We start from the raw sequence: 25696 nt of genomic DNA on the forward strand, positions 1-25696 counted from the left end.
CTAAAAGTGAAAATATTTTTATCAATGAAATGATCACTTCACATGTAGTAAAGGTGATAAAACATTATAATAATTCCAAATGCCTTTATGCTGAAAACACAAATTATCATTTATTCTTTCATTTTGGTAACCAATACAAATATCTTCAAAGTCTTCAAATTTAAATCTTCAATAGTTTACAAGTGTCACTATAAAATACACTCCAGAAAAGGGATGGTTACCTGTGCAAGTTCAAAACACAGCTTTAAATTACTATGTAAACCACTACAGAGGTTCTTAAAAAGTAGAATTAGCACAGGACACTGCTATACAAACAACCCCCATATACTATACAGAGCATTCTACATCAACACACCAGAGACACTTCCATACCCATGTCTACTGCTGTACTCTTTACAACAGCAAAGATATTAAACAAATAATACAGCATTTGTTTAATCTGTCATGTGTGTTTGGGTGTGTATATTTGAAAATAGGAAACTGGGAAATGGATGGAGACCAGTGGAAAAGGGGAAAGTGATGGATTAAAAAGGGTAAGTTATGAAGAATGAATAATGCCAAAATACATGATATAACTAAAAGATAATTATCTTTATAAAAAGTTAAAATATTTATAATGAATATGAGCCAATAAAAGCAAAACAAACAAATAAAAGTCAACAGATTTTGGAATTTTAGAACTGAAATTGACACAATGTACTTACACTAACAATTTTCTAAATTTTCTAAAGTCATCAACATTTATCATCATCCCCATCTTGGAAATGACATTGATAACTCGTGTTTCTTGTTCTAACAATGATTATCACTACAGGAAAAAGATACTGGAGCAAATCCTGGGGATGCTCTGTCTTTGTGCTCTCAGGCACCAAGATACCATTAACAGGTAATTTCTTACTGTCTTCTAAGTGAAGATCCTACCATAGGCACTCAAATCCAGAACTCAGGGTTTGTTCTGAGGGTCATGTTCATATTCCCCCACCTCTATTATATGGGATCTTTATGGCCCAGGTCCCTGTCTGAAGAAAATAAGTAATAACTTTAATAAGAATAGGAAAATCTGTACGATGGCACCTCATTCCCACAGAATACCAGAGAATTATATTGAGGCTCAGAATTTTACTTTTAAACCTTGTATTTACTTGATGTTATAATCACTATATTTGGATTCTTCTAGCCTTTTTGTTTCTGGTAACATTTTCTTAAGATAAAAAAAAAATGCTTATTTGTGGTTATTGCTACCAAAGAAAAGCACCACATGAAAAAACAAAAAGAGAACTATCACCTGAAACATTATGAATAAGAAAAAAAATTTATATCAAGAACAAAATTTGAGTAAGTATACTATTTTCTTTTTCCTATTTTAAAAGAAGATGATTGAAGACCATAGTATTTGATTTTAGTAGTTACTTAGAATAAAGAAAAATCAGTGTCTGAAAGGATGAAAAAAAAAAGGAATAATAAAAATATGGAGTTAGCTGCATTCATCACAGAAGCATATAGTATAGAAATCAGAAAGGGTCTACAGCATGGAAACAAAGACTTTATTCATTTATATTATTATATATTAAAATATAAAGTAAACTTGCTTTTCATATTACTAGTATTGCACTTGTTAATACCTAAGGAAAAGTAATGTTGAAGCTTCTTGTTCAATCTCTGAGATAAATGCTAAGTAATTACAGCATTTTTGACTTTCCAACAGCATAGGAACTATTATGTCTGACAAAAATATCAAGTATAATGTTGTGAATTCATAAAGCTAAGGACAGAGGGGTGGGAACTACTTAGTCTTAGTATGATGGTTTTGTCCAAACCTTTTGCCATAAGGCACCTAGGAAAGAAACACATATTGTCTATAGTTAGGAAGTTACAAAAGAATTGAGAGCCCCAGGACATGTCTGAGTAAAGAAAGGTACTAGCAATGCAAGTATGCCAACTTGAGTTCAAACTCTGAAGCCCAGGGTTAAAAAAAAAAAAGCTCATGTGATAAGATCTGTAATCTCAGCAAAAGCAAAATGGGAGGAAAAGACATGACAGGCTGAAAGATAGCCAGCTAACCTGAGTACCCCGTGCAGCAACATGAAGCAGTGGAATGAGAGTGGGGAAGGGAGGGGAAAAGAGAGGGAAGAGAGAGACAGGAGGGGAGAAGGAGGAAGAGAGGGTAGAGGTAAGAAGAGATGGGGTAGAGAGAAAGTGGAGAGAGGGGAAAACAGGAGAAAAGAGAGGGAGAGAGACAGAGAGAGAATCAGGCCTTTGAAAGCTACTACTACTACATTCAACATCACCATTACAAGTTTATGTGTTATTCAGTATTCAAATATCTACTTTCGAAAAATGGACAACTGTATTTGCTCCAGAAGAATTTATTCCAGAAGCAAATATCCTTGATTAAAGTCTCTAAAGTGACGTAACCAAATCTACTCAAAATGCTTTTAAATTCAATCACTGCTAGCAAAGTCTATCACATGTAATCTTATTTACACACATGTTCAATAATATATTTGCTCAAATATTGGGTGCCTACCATAGATAGTACTTCTGTGTTATTTAGGCTGAGCACTGGGACAAGAGAATTTTTTTTTTGGTTTTTCGAGACAGGGTTTCTCTGTGTAGCTTTGCGCCTTTCCTGGGACTCACTTGGTAGCCCAGGCTGGCCTCGAACTCACAGAGATCCGCCTGGCTCTGCCTCCCGAGTGCTGGGATTAAAGGTGTGCGCCACCACCGCCCAGCAAGGGACAAGAGAATTTTAAGAATTCTAATGTACACTTATCACAGTAGAGATCACCTACAATGTTGTGCGATACAACACTCTTTAGAGCATGCAGCATTATCTTAATCAGTAATAAAGTTACAAAGCTTGGATTTATTCAATAAATGTGACAGAGCTGTTCAACAAATCCCAAAATGCCTTCCCACTCTATTTTGTTGTACAAAATATGTGAGGAAATATCACAATATACATGCGACATTATCCTAAAAATAATTCACACACACACATACACACACACACACACACACACACACACACACACATCCTTATGATTGTATATAAATGACTCCATTTATTTGCACAATTAAAAGTAATATATGGAACCATATCACATTTCTCTATTTTTTGTTTTTTGCTTTGTTTTGTTTTGACACCTGGTTTCTTTGTGTACCCCTGGCTGTCCTAGAACTAGACCAAGCTGGCCTTGTCACAGAGAACTCCCTGCCTCTGCCTCCCGAGTACTGGAATTAAAGTCCTGGCACATATTATTTTTAATACATGATGCCTACGGGTTTAGAAGGGAAAGAAATCAACTGTTAATGGTATTTTCTTAAAAGTCAGCATTGATTGAATTTTTGGAATGACTGTACATTCCTTTTGCTTTTAAACAATATTCTATGTATGAAGCACATAATGTAATCAAATTCTGTAGTTCTACTGAGGTATTATTAATCAAGCCATAATGAAAATGATTCAGAGGCTACACATCCAGGCAATGTACTAGGAATATGAAAGGGACATAGGTGGCTGCAGTAGGAGGTCCCCAGGTGCTAGTCATCTGCATGTGCAACCTTCTTCTCGGAGTCCAAAGAAGACAAGCAATCAGGCACGTTAAAAGATAAATTGAATGGGACAGTAAAGTTTCCTTTAAATGGAAATCTGCTAAACATGACATTGGCATGTCAGCCATCTTTCACTGGTTCCAAACAGTGTAGGTGTACTGAAAAGTAAAAGGAGAGTGGAGAAATCACATCTATGAATATTTTTATTCTGCTACCTGTTGTTTAAGAAAGATCATTTTAGTAATCTGTAAAGGGATGGTAAGCATCACCTTGTAAGTTTTGGGGGGTCCTGCCAATTTATATGGAAGTTTTCTATAACAATATATTGCTGCTTCAAGTGAATGATGAATGAATTAAAATCACTTAACATTTTATGTTTGTAGTTTATTATAATTCAGTGGTATTCTATGCCAAATATACAAAAATATTGCTGACAGAGAACTTACATAATCCTGTAATTTTTTTTAACAGATCTATCAACAAAATAGAATTAAGGTGTAATTACAAGCAGGTTTGCACAGACTTGAGTAAGTAATAAGGAACAAGTGATTATACCAGAATATAGCATTGTTCCTAATGTTTTCTACTCCCCAAGAATGGTGAGCAAATACAAGCATTATGTCTAACACAACTTCCTAAGTCATGATAGGCAATAGATCTAGACAACAATGATTTTCTGCTATGATAAATTACAGGCTAAAGTCCTCTTACACACCCAGCATTTTAGTAGCCATAATGCTAAATCAACAATGTGTATTGCAATTGATAAGGAAAAATACAAACTTTTATTAGTTTTTGAATTGGTGAATGAACAAAACACTCAGAATTTATGTGCAAAACAGTTCATAGAGCAGACATTTCAATGAGATTGTGGCTGCTAAGGAACATTGATGTTTCCCAACATCAGGCAATCACAAATGTGCAGGGACAGTATTACTGAAACCACTAAAACTATAATATTCTCTGAATATAAAATAAAATTTCTTTAATATAATAGATATTTTGGGTTGTCATATCAGTGACAGAAGAAAATCAGAAAAATAGTTGTCAATCAGTAAAGATTAAATGGGCCCATAGTAGAATACTCAAAAAGCTACTTGATAGGCAAGAATCATTTTCATGAATAAAGAGAATCAGATATTCTGGAAGCACACTTTTTTATTTCTGTTTCAGTTTTCAAAAGTAATAGCTATTACATTGTATCAAAAACTCAAATCACCCAATGTCTCATTTCATTCATGGGGGAAAAATCCTTACATTTATCACAAATTCCTAGACTCTGCTGTTGTCACTGTGACTGCTGCAAACCTTTCTCCTATATTCCACAATCATGCTTATTTCACTTGAGAAACACATGCTTTTGATGATTCTACACCAGTCATTCCATGACGAGAGAATAAATTTCCCTGGCTGTCTTCCTAACCTGATCCTCTTTAACTATTCTTTATTTACTTTTTTTTCTAAGCTCATCTTGTTAAAAGAATTTGCCTTACTTTTTCTCTTCCTCTTTCCTCTTCCAGCCCACTGTTAGAATCTGAATTTAAGTCCTTATACATGTAAGACATCACTCCTCCACTGAGCTATATCCCCAACCTGAGAACTATCCTGAGAAGGTATCTTTATAGCACTATATCACTTCCGCTTTATAGTTTCAGTAAAGAAGCGAACTTGCTGCTTTGATGCTAGTTTTTGATGCAATATACTTCTTTGATATCTTTTGCCAACACTATTAATTAAACTATTCAACTTATATAGTATTTTATAAGTACTCATTTATATTAGCTTTAAGTAAGAATCATCAATACATAGGTGTTGACTGATTGTGTCACACAGATTCTTTCATCAAAACATAACAGTCAATTTATTTAAACCATAATGTAAATAATTTGCATCTGGGCATACTAATAATACATCTATTAAAAACAACCATGTCCATGTATGTATGAGAGAGAGAGAGAGAGAGAGAGAGAGAGAGAGAGAGAGTTTGTGTGTATATATGCATGCAAGTGCATGCACAGTGTGATATATATGAAAGGTTTTTTTTTTCACAATCAATTTCCACTTCTTTTGTGAGACACAATCTCTCTCTGAACCTAGAGGTCACTTCCTCAGTCTTAGAATTACTGATGCAGACGGGTGCTTTAACAAAAGAGCCATCCCCCCAGCTCCCATCCTTCTCACTGGGTAGGTGCTAGTGGATATATCTACTATATACTAAATAAAATTTTCTTTATGTGTGTATGTGTGTGTATTTTGTATATTTGTATGTATGCGTTTGAGAAAGAAGTTGTTGGAAATAAATGGGAAAAGAGAAAGAGATGAAACAGATGCAAAAATACAGTAGGAAAGAAATAAAATTCTCTTCTTATACTTTTCTTCTACTTTGTCATATATATACATACAACATAGCTGCTCTCAATAAATGTCTGTGTATAACAAAAATAACTGTACCATGCCACTGGTGTCCTTCAAGATTTCTTCTGGGCTCTGTTGTACTACAATTCACCAAGCCAAAACACCAAAAGTATCTAGAATCTGGTTGTGCCTCCACACTTCATGCTCTACTTTACTGGTTGTAAAACATTTGCCCACATCACCTTTCTCTTTACATATGAAAAAAAATGAGTCTGAGAAATCAAGTTAACTAAGTTATAACAGTTATAATGCATATAATTCATATAATGCATTACATGCATAATAATGCATATAATTCACTATTTTCCTACTTTTCATTAAAGCAAATTTGTATTTGGAACATTAAAAAATTTATGTCCAAAATCACTGTAGTAGATACCATTCCTTTTCCCAGATTACAGAAGTATAGAATATAAAACTAGTATCCTTCAATGTCAAGTACAAAAGCATCCACATTTAAATGTCTTACCAGTTATCTCTGTCATCACAAAAGAGAAGATTGGCAAAAAATGAAACAGGTTTAGTCGAACTGAAACTAAGATGACATGGTAGCTCATCATTAATTCCAGTATTCGAGCCTGTGATAACCCTTCCTTTTGGAAACGTCACAGTAAGTGGCTGAATCTCATCATCGTCAAGAAGTTTTGCAGTGGGAATCTTGAACTGTAGAGTTGAATTACTGTTTAAAATAAAAAATTGAAATATATTTTCCTCAAAATATCACCAATTAATTTGAATTGAATGTGTATTTATTTTCCCCAAAAGCAACTATACGCAATAGTATGTGAAATATTTAAACATATATTTGTATCATCTCTCCTTGTCTATTCCATTTGTTCTGTAAGGATTAAGAGAGGTAAGACATCTGACTAAAGGTAATGTTTTAAAATATAACCATTACATAAAATTATTTCTCTCAAACATATCCTAATGAAGATTTATCCAAAATGATGAGTTGTAAAGTATATATATATATATATATATATATGTGTGTGTGTGTGTGTGTGTGTGTGTATACATTAAATAATATTAATAGATTATATACATGAAGAAATTTTAAAATTTGGATAATAAGCATCTCCAGACAAATGCCACAAATTAATTTTAATCATTACATTATTTTAACATTTAGAATGCTAAATGTTTATTTTATAAACTTTTAAAAGGCATTTAGTATGATAAATGTTTATTTCATATATAAAATTTATCTAACTAATCAAAAATATATATAGTATCACTTTAAAACTGATATGCTACTTATAATACTGTAGCCAATAATTTTGAAACATTAACTTCTTTTATTTTATTATACATATGAAAACATAGCAAATAATATTATTAAATGGGAATAATATTTTCTTATTATTTTAAGCAGTGTGAACATCACTCACCTAATAAAAAAGGAAAGATGATCTACATCTGAATTAACTATATCTATATGTTACACTAGACAAAATCTGCAAAATTAATTCCTAAGTCCAGTAGAAAACAATTTAGTTATAATTGACTGTCACTGAATGTGTCATTTATGCTGCTAATTTCACTATATGTATATAGCAAGGAATCTAAGTGTCATCATCTCATCAAATCCTTTCACAGAACCATCATGACATAATTTGAATTATTAAAGAGTTGAAGGCTAAAAGATTAATTCCTATATTAAGACAGTTTCCTAATAGGAATACTTTGTAGCAAAATAAATTCCAATTTACTTTATCTATAAACTAACAGAAGTCAATGTCTGATTATAAAATGTAAGCTTGACAAAACTGCAAATTGCCCAGGTATGTTAATTCTTCAAGTACTAAGGTCTTCCCAAGCTGAATAACACTTAGTGCAAGCCCTGTGGCTTCATCCATGATAACTTCCTCATCAAACACAGGAATTAAATATGGCATTGCCTTCCTCAATTTGGATATTTCATCAACAGTGTTAGTATATCATTTTTGGTAGGATAATCCATGTATACAGTCTTCCTAGACTTTAAAAAAAAACACAATATTTTGTTTTGGATATTCCAAATACCACTATCTTACTAGCTGAAGTTTATTTATAACCATAATACTCATGTCCAAATAAATAACTAGTCATTTATGCCTTCACCTGTCACAAGAAGCTTGTATAATTTCCGCATTTTGCTATACTGAAAAACATTACTATGAATAATGTTAAGCATAGTTGACCATACACAAGTAAGATTGTATTTCTAGGATATATTATTGAGACAGTCAAGACCCACCCTGAGGACAAAAGTGAAGATGTACTACTAGAGCATTACCATATATACTCTGCTACACATTGAAAGCTGTGATGAATATTTTCCTCCATCCTGCATTTTCTCACTCTCCCAAACATTATTGGAATCAAACAACAGATATGGTGGGGGGAGTTGTAGAGATGGCTCAGCAGTTAAAAGCAATAGATGCTCTTGAAGACGACCAGAGCTAATTTCTCAAAACCCGTATCAGGTGGCTTACAATCTGCAATGCCTGCTCCAAGGCATCTTACACATCATTCTGGTTTCTGAAGTCACGTGCACACATATGTACATGCGTGTGTGTATGTATGTGTGTGTGTATCACATATGTTATATACACACATATATATGTTTTATAAATGTGTGTTTGTGCATATGTGTATGTGTGTGTTATATTACTGACAAGGAACACACACAAAACATCAATTTAAAGATACAAAGAAAGATTTACTAGACCTTTCTAGTAATCAAAAATAATCTGGTTCATTTTAGTAATAACAAAAGGATCAATTCAATAGACAATGTTAAACATATTATTCTCCAAACAACTAAGAACTGTTTGAAGTAAAGCTTAAAAATCCACCATTATAGTACCTATTTTAATAACTCAATGATTGACACACAGAGATGAAAATAGGATATAGAGCTCTTTTACTTCGGGTGGGTGTTTTAAATAGTACAAATGTTGTAGAAAGCATTGAGTGCACATGCCTATGACTCACCTGCCTCACTCATGGTGCAGTTACTAGTGGAAACCTGTACATATTATCATATAATGTATAGAACAATGTTGATAGCTCACTGCACATTACAGCCAATGCAAGGGGTACTAGGGATAAATAATGGCTGGGCATGTGGTGCCCTCTGTATGACTGATGAGTAGGCTGGTCTCTGAGTTAAGGACCACCTGGGGACACACAGTGAGCTCCAAGCCAACAGAGAATCCTCACCATGGAGCTCTAGCTAGCTTAGAACTTAACTAGGAGGATAAGGCTAGAGTGGAACTCCCAGAGTCCTGCCTGTCTCTACCTCTCAAATACTGAGTGCTAGGTTTAAAGGCATGCATTCACACACCTGCTTTTACATATCTGTTCTTTGAAGGAAGAGTCCCATTACAATTTTGACTGAGTGTTTGCAATCTGTGACTCAATTTTCCTTCTGCTATAATTGAGATAGGAGAACCTTAATGCCTGGTATGGCTATAGAGTGAGATTCTTGGGCTGTGAGAAATGCCAATGCCACTCTTTACACAACATTATCTAGTCTAGTAATAAGACTGACTGACACCATGACTAGTTACCTGAGTTCTTAAGTTTTACATAATATTTTTGGTGGAGTCTTTGGTATTTTATTATTTATTTTTACAAAGCTAATTATATATGTACTATATTAATCTTTTCATGTAGTATTGTGTTCCCCAAAATATTGTGCACCCTAATAAACTTATCTGAGATCTGAGAACAGAACAGCCACTACATACAGAGGCTAGAAAATGGTGGCACTCACACCTTTAATCCTAGCCTTCTGGAGGCTTGGATCTCTGTGAGTTCAAGGCCACACTGGAAAGAGCCTGGCATGGTGACACACACCTTTAATCCCAAGAAGTGAACCTTTAATCTCAGGGAGTGGTGGCAGAAAGCAGAAAGATATATAAGGCGTGAAGACCAGAAACTAGAAGCTTTCAGGCTGTGAGCAGCAGTTCAGTTGAGATCCATTCGGATGAGGACAGAGAGGCTTCCAGTCTAAGGAAACAGGATCAGCTGAGGAACTGGCGAGGTAAGGTGGCTGTGGCTTGTTCTGCTTCTCTGATTTTCCAGCATTCACCCCAATAACTGGCTCCAGGTTTGATTTTATTAATAAGCCCCTTTAAGATTCCTGCTACATAGTATAGCTATTTATTACTTTTGTAAACATTTCTATTGTGTTATGTGATTATTTTTTTTCAAGAGATTTCACTATGCACTCTATACTGACCTTCAACTAAATATCTTCCTTTATCAGCCTCCTATGTTCTGGGATTACATCCATGTACTACTATACTCAGCATTTCTATTTCTCTGAATTTTATCAAAGATTTATTTGTAGTGATCACAACCAAAATCAAGGTGAGATGTAATATTAATTGCAAATAAACTTTAAGAAATAAAAATACTCACAACATATAAAAATTATCAAATAACTATGAGTTACAATCACTTGTAAGCTATTTGAATTCTAAATCATATTTGCAATTAAAATACATGAATCCTGAAATGAATTAAAAGGAAAATTTTGACTATCCTTTCCACACAGTAAACTACCTCATTATTTACCTGAAGTATTTATGGGGCCAGAAAAAGGCATTTAAAAAACACATTTAATGAGCTTTATTAATTTAACATGTATAAAACACTATATCTACCAGGTGGTGGTGGTGGTGGTGGCGGAGGAGGCGGCGGCGGTGGCGCACGCCTTTAATCCCAGCACTCGGGAGGCAGAGGCAGGCAGATCTTTGTGAGTTCGAGGCCAGCCTGGTCTACAAAGTGAGTTCCAGGAAAGGCGCAAAACTACGCAGAGAAACCCTGTCTTGAAAAACAAAAACAAAAAAACAAAAAACAAAAAACACTATATCTTACAATGAAAGAATATACATTTCTTTCTCCTTAACCCTTTGAGTATAAATAAAAATTAGTAGTACATTACTCTCTGCTTACAGTCCAAGTCTCAAAGCATTTCTGAGCTTGTATCCTATAGATTGTGTTCTCTGGTAATAAACAGGCTTGGAGGTAATAGGAAAAATGGATAGCTAGTATAATTTGGAGCACATAGTGCACATATGAACACAGGTCTTGTACCTGAAGATAAATACTGAGACCTAATGTGGCCCCAGTCAATAACTATTGTCTTAGTTTTATAATTACATGGAAATTAATTCAGACAACAACCTACATCCCTGGAGGAGAATTAATAAACACAAGAATTTGATTCTACGGCTAATATATATTTTTCTGGTGTCCAGACACTGAACAAAAGATTCAGCTAAACCAATCTAGACTACTGATCCATATAAAATCAAAGACAATAAATTAATGTTTGAAGTATCAAATGAATGTTTTAAGTTGCAAAATTTGTGTTAATTTCTTTAACACTGAATTTTAAGCTTATTTCCTATTCCACAAAGACAGAATTTTTTAAAATATAAAGAAAATAAATCACTACTATGGCTATTTTGTATTTTTTAAAATGTCAATGTATAATGAAATGCTTTAATTGCTCTTCCAAACTATAGCAAGAAGTCAGAAATGGGATGTAATTTTCACATAACATAGATACAAACAAAATTGCACATAAAGAAGATGTAGAAAATCCATATTAAGAATTTACCTGAAATAGTTCTGTGGCAAAATTCTGATATCCACCCCAGCTGTGATCTCCAAAGGAACAGGAGTAAAACATATAAATGGTGGATCAAAAAGTATCTTTGGTGATTGTATCTCTCCAATCAGACTTAATATTCTATAGTCAAATAAATTATCATTTAAACGAATAGCAACATCAGCCAGGTAGGTTACGGGCTCCCCTATAGAAAAAAGGTGCTATAGATTAGTTTACATTAAAAATGCATATATTGTAAGCATTACTATTAAAATGTACTATGATATTAAAGCTAAGTGGAGCAGAGTAGTTAACCCAGGAACAATGCAGCTTGATGAAGAATTAAAGACTAAATGAAGCACTATTGTTAAAAAAAAAATACAAAAAACAGTATGTCTTCAAGTATACCTTGTCTAGAGATGGAGTAAATCTTTTTAATGTATACGACATGCGGGAGAAATAATTGTACACTTGGGAAGAAATGTTTACTACATGGGGGAAATACATAATACGTAAAATAAATAATACATGAAGTAGTGCAACAGGACTTCTTTTTTTTCAGCTGTTTCCAATGCTTTAATAAAATCTTCTAATACCTTTTGGTATTCAGAACATGAAGAGGATATCACAAACTGAAGGATCTTAAGGGACTACTGAGAAAGGGAAATGCTCCCAGCTTGGAAGATTAAGAAAGGCTGCCAGGGCCACTGGCGAGATGGCTCAGCAGTTAGGACCCAGGTTCTATTCCCAGCCCCTCCATGGCAGCTCACAATCATCTGTACCTCTAGTTCCTGAGGATCGACCACCTGTTTCTGACATCAGCAGGCCCCAGGCAAACACAAGGAAAATTATACACACATATATGCAGGCAAAACACTAATACTCATAAAATAAAAATTTAAAAATCTTTAAAAAAATAGAAAAATACTTACTTGGACAGAAATGTATTGAAATAGTATACGTTTCATCTGGTTTCAGACTTCCAATCAGTGCAGTAAATTTGAATATGCCACTTTTGAAAAGTTTGACACTTTTGCCAATATCCAAAGACCACTGAACAGTTTTTTTTGAAATATTATGTAAAACAAGATCCTGTTCATATATACACAAAAGAAGAAATTTTTTAAATTTCATAAATGCATTATAAAATTTAGTTGTTAGAAACAAGATCTGAGTATTTGATTATGGCAATATTAAAATGCCAAATAGGCAACCTAAAAGGACTCCTAAATAATTCTATTGATAATTTACAGCAAAAATACTAAGAAAATTTATGTTAATTCACACTGACACACTAAAACAGAAGGAATACTCTTTCTTACAGAAATAAAATCTAAACTACATATCTAAATGTGTTCTTTAAATTCCTTAATCCTTTGAAGATGATCACATCATTGCCAAAGAAGAGACTAAGAAACTGGAGAACAATCACAAACCCAGCAGTTCCAATGAGTCACTGTGATGCTACATATGCTCCTCAAGTGATGTCAAATGTTCCCACTCTAACATCTCCCCACTTAGACCCATAGAAAAAAAAATGTGACTGTCCTCTAAATGCTGAAGAAGGCAATGCTAGGAGCTTTCTCTAAAGTTTCAGAAAGGACTATGACTCTTGCCAATACCTTAATTATAACCAAGAAATAAGTAGTCATTCAGATATCAAAACAACTGAATGAAAGTTCAATAATGTAAAATAATCTCCCATTTCAGAAAGGCATTTTCAAATCTACAATACATTTCATGTCACTAAAGTTATTTTCTCAGTTCCACATGAGATTTGTATATACATGGGATTTATTAAAAGAAATTTTACTGTATTTTTATACTCTTCATCTAAAATATCCATTTTAATTTCAGCAGAAGTATTTTATTAATCCACATCTCTTAATTTCATACATTCTATTTTTATCAAAGCAATGTTATTTTCCTTATGTACTTTATCACCAGTGATAAAGATATTCAACAAAACCGATTGTAGGAATAACACACTAGACAAGAACGATCAGGGGAATACAACTTCCAAAGAGATATATATATGATGGTCCTTCTTAAACATTTATTTTTTCTTCTAAAGATAGTTCTAATTGGAAAATGCAGTGATGCACAGTAAGAAAAAAAATAGCAGACTGATGGATAAGTTACTTTATTATATAACAGCATTTTTTCATTATTTAAGACTGCTTCTTATCATACACACACATACACACATATATATATATATATACATACATTCATATATATGGAATATATTTGACAATAATTCAAATTATATATCTATGTATGTAGTTAAAGTAATCATTATATGTATGCTTGAATTAAATATAAAAACTCTGTGTACCAATGAGGAGGCTGAGTTGGTAAAGTCACTTGCAGCACAAGCCTAGTGACCTACCTAATTCAACCCCCAGAATTCAGTAAGGGAAAAGAGAACCAATTCTACAAAGTTATCCTCTGACCCCACAAACATGCCATGACATGCATGTCCACATAGACACATCATGAACTGAAAGTTACAGAAATTAAATTTATGATGTTATTTTTAGGGGAGCTCAGAAGATGATTCAAAGGGTAAAGTGCTTGTATAGCAAGCAAGGTAATATGACTTGAAATGTCCAGAACCTAACAAATGGCCAGATGCCATCATGCTTATCTATAAACCTGTGTTCCTACAGTGAGATAGGAAGTACGACAGGAAAATCCCCAAAAGACCATGGGCCAACTTGCTAAGCTTAAGCAGCTATGAACTCACACATTCAAGCATATGGTAGTGACACATATCATACATACAAAAAAAGTATTTCTGAAAATTATAATAGGCAATAGGTCACTCTTTCAAATAATCAATTCAGTAAATGAAAACTACAAAAATTACAAAATAATTATGAATTATGAAGTGTATTAATTATCTATATACCTGAATTCTTGTGATCTCCTTACTATGCTGAAGTTCATATAATGGGATTTTGAAGACAAATTCAGTACTCGATAATTTCAATGGTGCTCGCAATACTTTAAAAGAAAAGTAAAGATATTGATAAAATATTAATAAACAAAATGTGAACACTATTTAGTAGTATATTTTCCAAAATGAAATAACAAAAAAATTAATGTTTCTGTTTTATACTCCTAGTCAAAAAGTAAAATTCCATTTCAAACAGTTCTAAGATATGTTGGTTTCCATATTTACAAATTTTCATTTTTGAAATGAAAATTTCAAATTTATTGGCAATGAATTACATGAAAAACAAGACAATAACCATGAAATGGTAAAAATCATAAAATAAACTCAATATTGAAATAAGAAAGGACAAACATAATACCAGAAGATGGAAAGATCTCCCATGTTCATGGATCAGTAGGACTAAGATAATAAAAATGGCCATCTTACCAAAAACAATCTATAGATTCAGTGCAATCCCAATCAAAATTCCAACACCATTCTTTACAAACCTTGAAAGAACAATACACATCTTCATATAAAAACAAAACCCCCAGAATAACTAAAATAATCTTGCACAATAAAGGAACATCCAGAGGTATCACTGTCCTTGACTTCAAGCTCTACTATAAAGCTATAGTAATAAAAACAGCATGGTATTGGCATAAAAACAGACAGGTGGATCAATAGAATCAAATTAAAGACCCTGACTTAAATCCACACACCTGTGGACAACTGATTTTTGATTAAGAAGCCAAAATTTTACAATGGAAAAAAATGAAAGCATATTCAACAAATGGTACTGGCATAACTGAATGTTGAAAAATATAGAATTCACATAGATCCATATCTATCACCATGCACAAAACTCAAGTGGATCAGAGACCTCAATACACATCCAGTTACACTGAACCTGATAGAAGAGAAAGTGGGAAAGAGCCTCAAACGCACTGGCACAGGAGACAACTTCCTGAACAAAAAGCAATGGAACAGGAGACAACTTCCTAAATAGAATACCAGTAGCACAAACACTGAGATCAACAATTAATAAATGGAACTTCATGAAACTGAGAAGCTTCTGTAAGACAAAGGACATGGTAAGTAAGACAAAATGGCAGCCTACAGAATGGGAAAATATCTTCACCAACCCTAGATCTGACACAGGACTGATATCCTAACTATATAAAAAACTCAAGAAACTAGATACCAAAAAGACAAATAATCCAATTAAAAACAGGGTGCAGATCTAAACAGAGAATTCTCAACAGAAGAATCTATAATGGCTGAGAGACAAAGAATTGTTCAACATCCTTAGCCATCAGGATTCTGAAATTCCACCATACACCAGTCAGAATAGCTACAATCAAAAACACTAGTAACAGCTTATGCTGGTGGGGATTTGGAGCAAAGGGAACACTCCTCCACCTTTGGTGGGAGTGCAAACTTGTACAGCCACTTTGGAAATCAATATGGCAGTTTCTCAAAAAATTGGGAATCAAGTCTACCTCAAGACCCAGCCATACCACTCTTGGACACATACCCAAAGCATGCTCAATCATTCAACAAGGACACTTGCTCAACTATATTCATGAAAGCATTATTTGTAATATCCAGACCCGAAAAAAAACTTAGATGACCCTCAAATAAAGAATGGATAAAGAGGCAGGCAGGGGTGGCTTATGCCTTTAATCCCAGCACTCAGGAGGCAGAGGCAGATGTATATCTGTGAGCTCAAGGCCAGCCTGGTCTACAAAGCAAGTTCCAAGAAAGTCGCAAAGCTACACAGAGAAACCCTGTCTCGAAAAACAAAACAAAACAAAAGTAAAAAAATGAATGGATAAAGAAAATATGGTACATGTACACAACAGAGAATTACTCAGATGTTAAAAAAAATGCCATCAGGAAATTTGAAGGCAAATGGAGGGAACTAGAAAAAAGTCATCTTGAGTGAGGTAACCAAGACCCAAAAAGACAAACATTGTATGTACTCACTCATAAATTGATACTAGCTGTAACAGCTAACCATGCTACAATCCACAGCCCCAGAGAGGCTAGGTAACAAGGAAGGCTCAAAGGGGGATAAGGATGCATGGATTTCCATAGAAAGGGGAAACAGAAGAGATCTCCTGGGTAAACTGGGGGCTGGCAGGGATGGAACACGAAGGATTAGGTTGGGGGGTGAGTAGAGGGGGAACGTAGTTAAAGAGACAACTTGATGGGAAGGGCATTTTGAGGTCAGGTAGAAACCTGGTACAAGGGATACTCCCAGGAATCTACAAGGATAATCCCAGCTAAGACTCCTAGCAATAATGGATAGGAAGACTGAATTGGTCATAGCCTGTAATCAGATTGGTAACTACCCCAATTGTCATCAGAGTGACTAATGGAAACAGATGTAGACATCCACAGCCAAGCACTTGGCTGATCTCAGGGAATCCTGTTGAAGAGAGGGAGGAAGGATTGTACTAGCCAGGGTAGGTCAAGATCATCACAAGGGAACCCACAAAAACAACAAACCTGGGCTCATAGGAGCTCACAGACTCTGGACTGATAGCTAGGAAACCTATATGGGACCATCCTAGGCCCTTTACATGTATCTGACAGTTGTGTAGCTTGGTCTACTTGTGGGACACCTAGTGGTGGAAACAGGGCCTGTCCCTAACGCTTTGGCTGGCTTCCAGAAACCAAATCCTCATACTGGGTAGCCTTGCCCAGCCTTAATACAAGGGGAGGAGTTTAATCCTACCTCAATTTGGTATGCCATGCTTTGTTGACACCCATAAGAGGCCTGCCCCTTTCTGATCAGAGACAGAGGGGGCAGGAGGTTAGAGGAATAGGAGGAGAGGAAGAGTGGGAAACTGTGGTGGGGATATAAAATAAATGACTATGTTTAATTAATTAAAAAAAAAGAAATGGAGTGGTGATTTTTATTTTCTAATACTTCATATTTTGAAAACTAAAACTGATACTCTGATTTTTCTTTACTTTTAGATGTTAAGTGTAAATCTTTGACCAAAACACATCAACTGACTTTCATATAACATACCAGTAGCTTGAACAAAACATGGTGGAATAAGTGGTGACACTCTTGGCATCAAAATCTTTTTCTTTGATGAATATTCGCAGTACAGTTCTGAAGCCTTAAAGGAATTAATATGGACAGGAAAGCTAAAGTCATATGTCGCTACCTGTCAAAAACACAAAAAATACTTAAAACTTTGAGGATTTTGATACTGTTGATTCATCAAAATTACCTTTTTCAAACTAAAATTATCTTATGGCATTGAAACTACATTTATTTAATAAAGTGAAGACTATATTATTCACTATGTTAAAAATAAGTCTCTAAAACCATCAGATAAATTGCTTTTAAAATGCTTATTTATTAAAAACGAACCAGCCAGGTGGTGACACACGCCTTTAATCTCAGCACTCAGGAGGCAGAGGCAGGCAGATCTCTGTGAGTTTGAGGACAACATGGTCTACAGAGTGAGTACCAGGACAGGCTCCAAAGCTACACAGAGAAACCTTGTCTCAAAATTAAACCATAAAAATGAACCAAATATCCAACAATAAAACCTAAAATATTTGGAAAAATAGAGAAAAGTCTTTGTGATCCTTGCATAGGCAAGGACTTCATAAATACTATGACAAATATATCATTCATAAAAAAGAGAATTATTAATCTGTATCATAAAAATTTAAAACATTTATTCTGCTACAAATAATTTTAGGAACATAAAATGAGCCAAAACACATTTCTCATCAAAATTCTAACTAATATCAAAAAATATACAAATAACATTCGGAGATCAATTATAAAATGGTCTAGATAATGAAAATATAGATGAGAGTGTGGGAAAGACATTTCAGAGAAGATTTGTACACAGTGACACATTAGCACAAGCAAATATGTGTTACATCAAACATCAAGGAAATGCATATTGAAATCACAGGATATGGCCCACTGAGATGGCTCAGGGCATAATGATGCTTGCTGCCTAGCCTGATGATCTGAGTTCAATCCCCAGGACCCATAAGGTGCAAGTAGAGAACTGACTCCTACAACTTATTCTCTGAGCTCCACCCACACAACCCACTACAAATAAATTTAAATTTAAAAAAGTGGAAAAATTACAAGAGGTACCATTTCTCACCTACACAACTGCGTAAATAAAATTAACAATAATCAATGATACTAAAGATGTTTGCACACTCACAATACACAGATACACAAACTACTGTCCAATGTTCCCGTAAGTTTCTAGAGTTGAACAGTAGAAAGAAATAAAAAAAATGCTTTTTTTAAACTCGGAGATATAACAAAAAAGCCCCCAATATCCTGACAACAAAGATGGTATCTAAGGACATATCTAGTGCTATACTCTACTAAGAATACATGCTAACAAATAAAGTTTTATTATTTATAAATGAACATCAACCTCATATAACAGGCATCCTTTCAGATCTGGAGATTCACATTACTCTGGTTATGCAAAACACTGGGTTTTCATTTTTATTTTATTTAACTGTATCTGACCATATCACTGTCAATTCCTTCTCTTGCTATGGAATCTTACATAAATCATCTGTTTTCATAACAAAATTGAGAAGCATAAAAAACAGAAGCATGTTTTATTTTAATGGCCATTTCAAAACACTCATTTCCATGATAATCTATTTCTGCAATAGTATCTGAAAATAGATATCAAGGAGTAAACTGACTAAATATATATAAATATAATTTGCTTTCATATTTCACACATAAAGAAAAAATACAACAAAATGTGTTTCATCTTATTTCTTCGGGAACTTCTTATCTAGACTTCAGAGACCAGTTAGATTTTCTTTCTTCTCTTTCTCTGCTTCTGATTGAACTGCTGTTTTCCATTTGCAAATTAAAATAAATCAACATTCTATACTATATGCCCAAACATTACTGACAGCCAACCCTTTGTAACCATGAGGCATGGCTCTAGGATATATTTATAGTCTTCCCATTCCTAAGTGTGAACAGTAAAATGAGAGGATGCATATTCAAATCCCATATACAAATAATTTGTATATAATTTGCACAACACAGTCATACACTTTTGATATTTTTCTTTTATGTAATAGGTGTTTTGACTGCATATATGTATGTTTACCATATGTGTGCCTAGTGCCCACAGAGGTCAGAAGGAGGCATGGGACTCCCTGGAACTAGAACGATGAACGGTTGTGAGCAAGTATATGGGTGCTCCAAATTGAACCTGGGTTTTCTGCAAGAGCAAGGGAGCTCTTACTAACTGTCTTAGAGTTAGAAGAGTCACCACGACCATAGCAACTTCAGTAATGCAAAGCATTTAATAGGTACTGGCTAACAGTTTCAGAGGTTTAGTCCTCCTTAATTGTCATGGTGGGAAACACAGCACCCTGCAGGCGGGATGGTGCTTAACAGGTAGCTGAGAGTTCTACATCTGGATCAACAGGCAGCAGAAAGAGTGACACTGGGTGGGTCATATAAGACCTCAGAGCTCATCCACACAGTGACACACTTCTTCCAACAAGGCCACTTCTACTCCAACAAGACCACACCTCCAAATAGTGCCACATACTATATGAGCCTATGGGGACCATTTTCTTTCAAACCATCATAATCACTCAGCTATATCTATAGTCCTCAATTTTTATATTTATTTACATAATATATAGATATGTATAGGTTTGTGCATGCAACAGTGCTTATGTGGAAGTCGCAGGACAAAGTGAGACTTGTTCTTTCACCATGTGAGCTCTAAGAATTCAATTCAGGTCATCAAGCTTGGGAGCAAAAACCCCTTACCCTACTGAGCTACCTTGCCACCTCCTTTAAATCTAGACTACTTAAAAAATTTAATATAATATTAATGATATATAGATAGTTGTTAAATTATATTGCTTAGGGAATAATGACAAAAAATAATATGTGCACCATCACAGATGCATATTTTTCCCAAGTATCTTTTATTTTGTGGTTGCTGAATCTTCTCACTAAGGACCAGTGGAAACATCAGGCCAACTATGCATCATTTTTAGCCAATTATTTTATTTTTAATGTTTTTCTGCATATGATAGGGGTTATATTTTAAAGTAAAATATAGTCAAATAGTGTTTCAAACTGTCACTCTCTTCCTATTATTGGATGTAGATGGGTTCCCAATCACAAGGAAGAGAGCAATAGTTTATGGAAATACAAAGACAAGGAATTGGGAGGCTAAAGTTCTAGATTGGCTTCTATGGGGATATAAAAAATTACTTAAGAAATGAGAGAAGCATGCAAGACTCATTAGGAGATTGGGAATCAGAGAAAACCTACCTGGATGGAGCATATATTCATACAACACAAAATTCAAAGAAGCAGGACCTTTAAACAAAAATAGCCTAGAAAAAATCAAACCAAAAAGGACTCCAGAAAATATTAACTTCTAGGCCTACACTAAGAGCCAGAAGGACTATTAAAAAGGAAAACCAAGACAAAAAGCAGTTCCCTTGGTAAGTGTGTGTGTGTGTGTGTGTGTGTGTGTGTGTTCAGTGGAATGAATGATTACTGGGGAGTGAGTAAATAGGGATGGTGGAAATGTAGAATCAGAAGACGGGGGAAAGAGAACAAAATCCACATATGAGGGGAATCAGAGGTGACAAAGATGAAAACATATTCCATAGGGATGTTCTACTATTATAGGAAAACATGAGTTAAAAAGTGGTCTGAGTTTTGATAAGTTAGTTCTGACAGTTATTGGCTATTGAGGCTTAACTGATGGATCTAGTATTAAATCTCAGAGTCAAGGTTATAGGAATAGAAATCAAAATTAATACAGACCAAAAAGGTTTTATTTATGAATATATACATACATATGCAACAACAATTAATTGAAAAAGAGGCCATGAATTTGAAAGACAAGAATAAGATAAGGTAGAGACCGGAGGAAAGAAAGGGAAGTGGATACAATCTAATTATATTATAATCTGAAAAATAAAATAAATGATAAAAATTTCAAAGAGATCTAACATAAAGGAAGATATCAATACTCATTTAAGTACATCCAATTTTGACATGATGTCAGTATATACCCAAGTAAGTCAATGTATCCATTTGAACACTTAACTCTCCTTTTAGATAAAATTCAGTCTTCTAAAAAAGAACTTTTAAGTTCACAAAGAAGAAGTATCATTACTATTTTGAACAGGTGGAAAGCCATATACAATTTGTTCTCTCAGCTTAAACATTCATACATAATTTGTTTAAAAAGAGTCTTCCTCAAAAGTAAAGATGTGATGTAAAAAACTACCTCACCTACAAAATTATTATCCCTTCAACAACACTGTAAGAATGGGGATACGCTCTGTTCTACCAGAGCCAAGCCCCAGTCTTGTCCTTAGTACTGCAACAAAACACCAACTACAGGTTACAGTAACTCCTGCTCATATCTCCTGTGACCATCCCATCCTAACCTGCCTCCTTGCATTCCTCACTGTATCCCACTAGAAACCAACTGCAAAATCTGGGTCCATAACTGCCACAAAACCTGATGTCTAGAGAGCATAAAAACACAATTAACAACATCCATGGAAACACAGGCCAGCTATACCCTGAGTATTCCAACACACCTGAAGCACAAGAAAAACACCTTAAAGTCAACAATATGAAGATGATGGAGATCCTTAAAGAGGAAATTAATAAATGCCTTAAAAAATACAGGGAAGCATGAACAAAAAAATGAAGGAAATTAATTAATCCTTTAAGGAAAGTAAAGACACAAACAAATAGTTGAAAGAAATGATTTAAATTATTAAAGACCTGAAAAAAAGAAATAGAATAAATAAATAAAGTCCAAATTGAGGGAACTCTAGAAATAAAGAATTTAGGTATCTGAACAAGAATTATACAGGCAAGAGTCAGTAACAGAAGATAAAACATGAAACAGTGACTGTCAGACACTGAATATACAAGAGAAGAAATACATCAGTCAAAGAAAATGTTAAATTTAAAAACCAAAGCATCCAGGAAACTTTGGAAGCTATGAAAGATGAAACATAAAAATAGAGGACGGAAAAAGAAACTGAGCTTTTCAAAGGCCCAGAAAATGTTTTCATCAAATTCACAGAAAAAAATATTCTTAACCTAAAGAAGCAGATGCCTATATAGGTACAAGAAGCATACAGAAGAGAGAGAGAGAGAAAAAAAAAAAAAAAAAAAAAAAAAAAAAAAAAAAAAAAAAAAAAAAAAAAAAAACTAGACCAGAAAAGTCCCCTCGCCACCTAATAAAACATACTGTGGTGGTATTGTGTTCCCCAAAATATTGTGTACTCTAATAAATTTATCTGGGGTCAGAGAACAGACAGCCACTAGATACAAAGGCTAGAAAATGGTGGCACTCACACCTTTAATCCTAGCATTCCAGAGATAGAAATCCCTCTGGATCTCTGTGAGTTCAAGGCCACATTGGAAACAGCCAAGCATGGTGACACACACCTTTAATCCCAGAAAGCCAGCCTTTAATCCCAGGGAGTGGTGGTAGAAAGCAGAAAGATATATAAGGCGTGAAGACCAGAAACTAGAAGATTTTGGCTGGTTAAGCATTCAGGCTTTTGAGCAGTAATTCAGCTGAGACCCATTCCGGATGAGGACTCAGAGGCCTCCAGTCTGAGGAGACGAGACCAGCTGAGGATCCGGCGAAGTGAGATAGCTGTGGCTTGTTCTGTCTCTCTGATCTACCAGCATGGACCCCAATAACTCGCCTCAGGTTTGATTTTATTAATAAGAACTTTAAAGATTCCTGCTACAACATACAGAATAAAGAATATTAAAAACTGCAAGGGAAAATGACCAAGTAATATATAAAGAGAGACCTATTAGAATTGAATTTGACTTCTCAATGGAGGCTCTAAAAGCGAGAAGGGCCTGGACGCACTCTAAGAGACCACAGAGGCCAGCCTAGACTATACCCAGCAAACTTTCAATCACCATAGATGGAGAATATAAGATATTCCATGATTAAGTGAAATTTAAACATTAATTCTTTCCGAATTCAGCAATACAGAAGGCACTAGAAGGAAAATTCCAAACTAATGAGGTTAACTACACACATGAAAACACAGGGAATAAATAATTTCACACCAGCAAAATCAAGAGAAGGTAAACATGTGTGTGTGAACTTACTTGCTTGTTCATGTGCACTAATACACACATGTACACACCCACACCCTGCAACCAACACCAACACCAACACCAAAATAACAGGAATCAGCAATCATTGGTCCTTGACATCTCTCAATATCAATGGACTCAATCCCCTCCCCCCCAAAAAAGCACAGATTAACAAAATAGATACAAAAGCAGGATCCCACCTTCTGCTATATCCAAGAAACACACCTCAATATCAAAGATAGACATTACCTCAGGGTAAAGGGTTGGAAAAAGGATATTCCAAGAAAATGAACCTGAGAAGCAAGCTGGTGTAAACATTTTAATATCTAACCAAACAGACTTCAAACCAAAACTAATCAAAAGAGATGATGAAGGACACTACATACTCAATGGAAAAATCCACCAAGATGGCATTTCAATTCTTTTTTTTCTTTTATAATTTAATTTAATTTTACATATCAGACACAGATTCCCTTGTTCACCCCCCTCCCGCCACCCTGCCTTCCCCCCAGCCCAACCCCCATTCCCATCTCCTCCAGGGCAAAGACTCCCCTGAGGATTGAGTTCAACCTGGATCAGGCCCTCTGAATAGGTGAGACAGTTGATTAGCTTGATCTGTTTGGGAGGCATCCAGGCAGTGGGACCAGGTCCTGTACTCAGTGCATGAGTTGGCTGTTTGAAACCTGGGGCTTATACAGGGACGCTTGGCTCAGTCTGGGAGGAGGGGACTGGACCTGCCTGGACTGAATCTACCAGGCATTTCAATTCTTAACATCTATGCCCCAAACACAAGGGCCCCCAAGCTTGTAAAAGAAACACTACAGCTTAAAGCACATCTTGACCCTCACACACTGATAGTGGGAGACATCAATAACTGACTCTTACCAATTTACAGGTCATCCAGATAAGAACTAAATGGAGAAATACTGGAACTAACAGATGTTATAAACAAAATGGACCTAAGATATTTACAGAACACTTCACCCAAACACAAAAGAATATACCTTCCACTCTGCACATCACAGAACTTTCTCAAAAATGGACCACATACTCAGGCATGAAACAGATACAAGAAAACTGAAATCACTCCCTGCATACTATCACACCACCACAGATTAAAGCTAGTTATCAACAACAACAGAAAGACTACAAACTCAGGGAAACTAAACAACTCTATTGTATGATATGGTGATATTTTGTTTGTGCTCTAACAAATAAAGCTTGCCTGGAGATCAGAGTGCAGAGCTAGCCACTAGAGGCCAGATAGTGGTGTCACACACCTTTAACCCTAGCAATTGGGAGGAGAAAACAGGAAGTGATATGACTAGATGGAGAGAAGAAGTGATAAGGCGGGGTAGACACAGGAGTTTGCCCTTTTTGTGAAGTCTGAGAATTCCTAGAGTAATTCCTATACATAAATAACAAACAGACTGAGAGAGAAATCAGGGACATAACACCTTTCCCAATAGCCCCAGATAATATAAAATAGCTTGAGGTAACTCTAACCAAGCAAGTGAAAGACCTGCACAATAAGAATTTTAAGTCCATGAAGAAAGAAACTGAAGCTATCAGAAGATGGAAAAATCTCTCATGCTTTATACATCAGTAGGATTATCATATTAAAAATACCATCCTAACAAAAGCAATCTACAGATTCAATGCAATCCCCATCAGAATTACAACTCAATTCTTTACAGACCTTGAAAGCTCAATTCTCAACTTCATATGAAAAACAGACAAAAACCTCCAGGGCCTGGCGGGGGTGGCGCTTGCCTTTAATCCCTGCACTCTTAATCCCTGCACTCAGGGAGGCAGAGCCAGGCAGATCTCAGTGAGTGCAAGGCCAGCCTGGTCTACACAATGAGATCCAGGACAGGCACCAAAGCTACACAGAGAAACCCTGTCTTGGGGGGGGGGGGGAGAAACCCTCCAGGACAGCTAAAACACAATACTGAACAGTAAAAGAAAAAAAAACTGCTGGATGTCCAATCATTCCCAATTTCAAGTT

The 25696-nt window shown here is 35.1% G+C and overlaps 1 protein-coding gene across 1 annotated transcript in view; it reads right to left on the bottom strand.

Annotated features, from left to right (window-relative positions):
* The window catches only part of Cfap47 (cilia and flagella associated protein 47), a 236509-nt gene that overhangs the window by 155221 nt on the left and 55592 nt on the right, over positions 1-25696 (bottom strand). Inside the window, exons 22-26 of the mRNA XM_028872040.2 lie at positions 17566-17707; positions 14496-14590; positions 12514-12673; positions 11591-11786; positions 6440-6649 (exon numbers count right to left, since the gene is read on the bottom strand). Coding sequence (XP_028727873.1) covers positions 6440-6649; positions 11591-11786; positions 12514-12673; positions 14496-14590; positions 17566-17707 — 803 coding nt within the window. The remainder of the gene's footprint in view (positions 1-6439; positions 6650-11590; positions 11787-12513; positions 12674-14495; positions 14591-17565; positions 17708-25696) is intronic.

Source organism: Peromyscus leucopus, chromosome X (assembly GCF_004664715.2).
Source record: "Peromyscus leucopus breed LL Stock chromosome X, UCI_PerLeu_2.1, whole genome shotgun sequence".
Taxonomy (NCBI): domain Eukaryota; kingdom Metazoa; phylum Chordata; class Mammalia; order Rodentia; family Cricetidae; genus Peromyscus; species Peromyscus leucopus.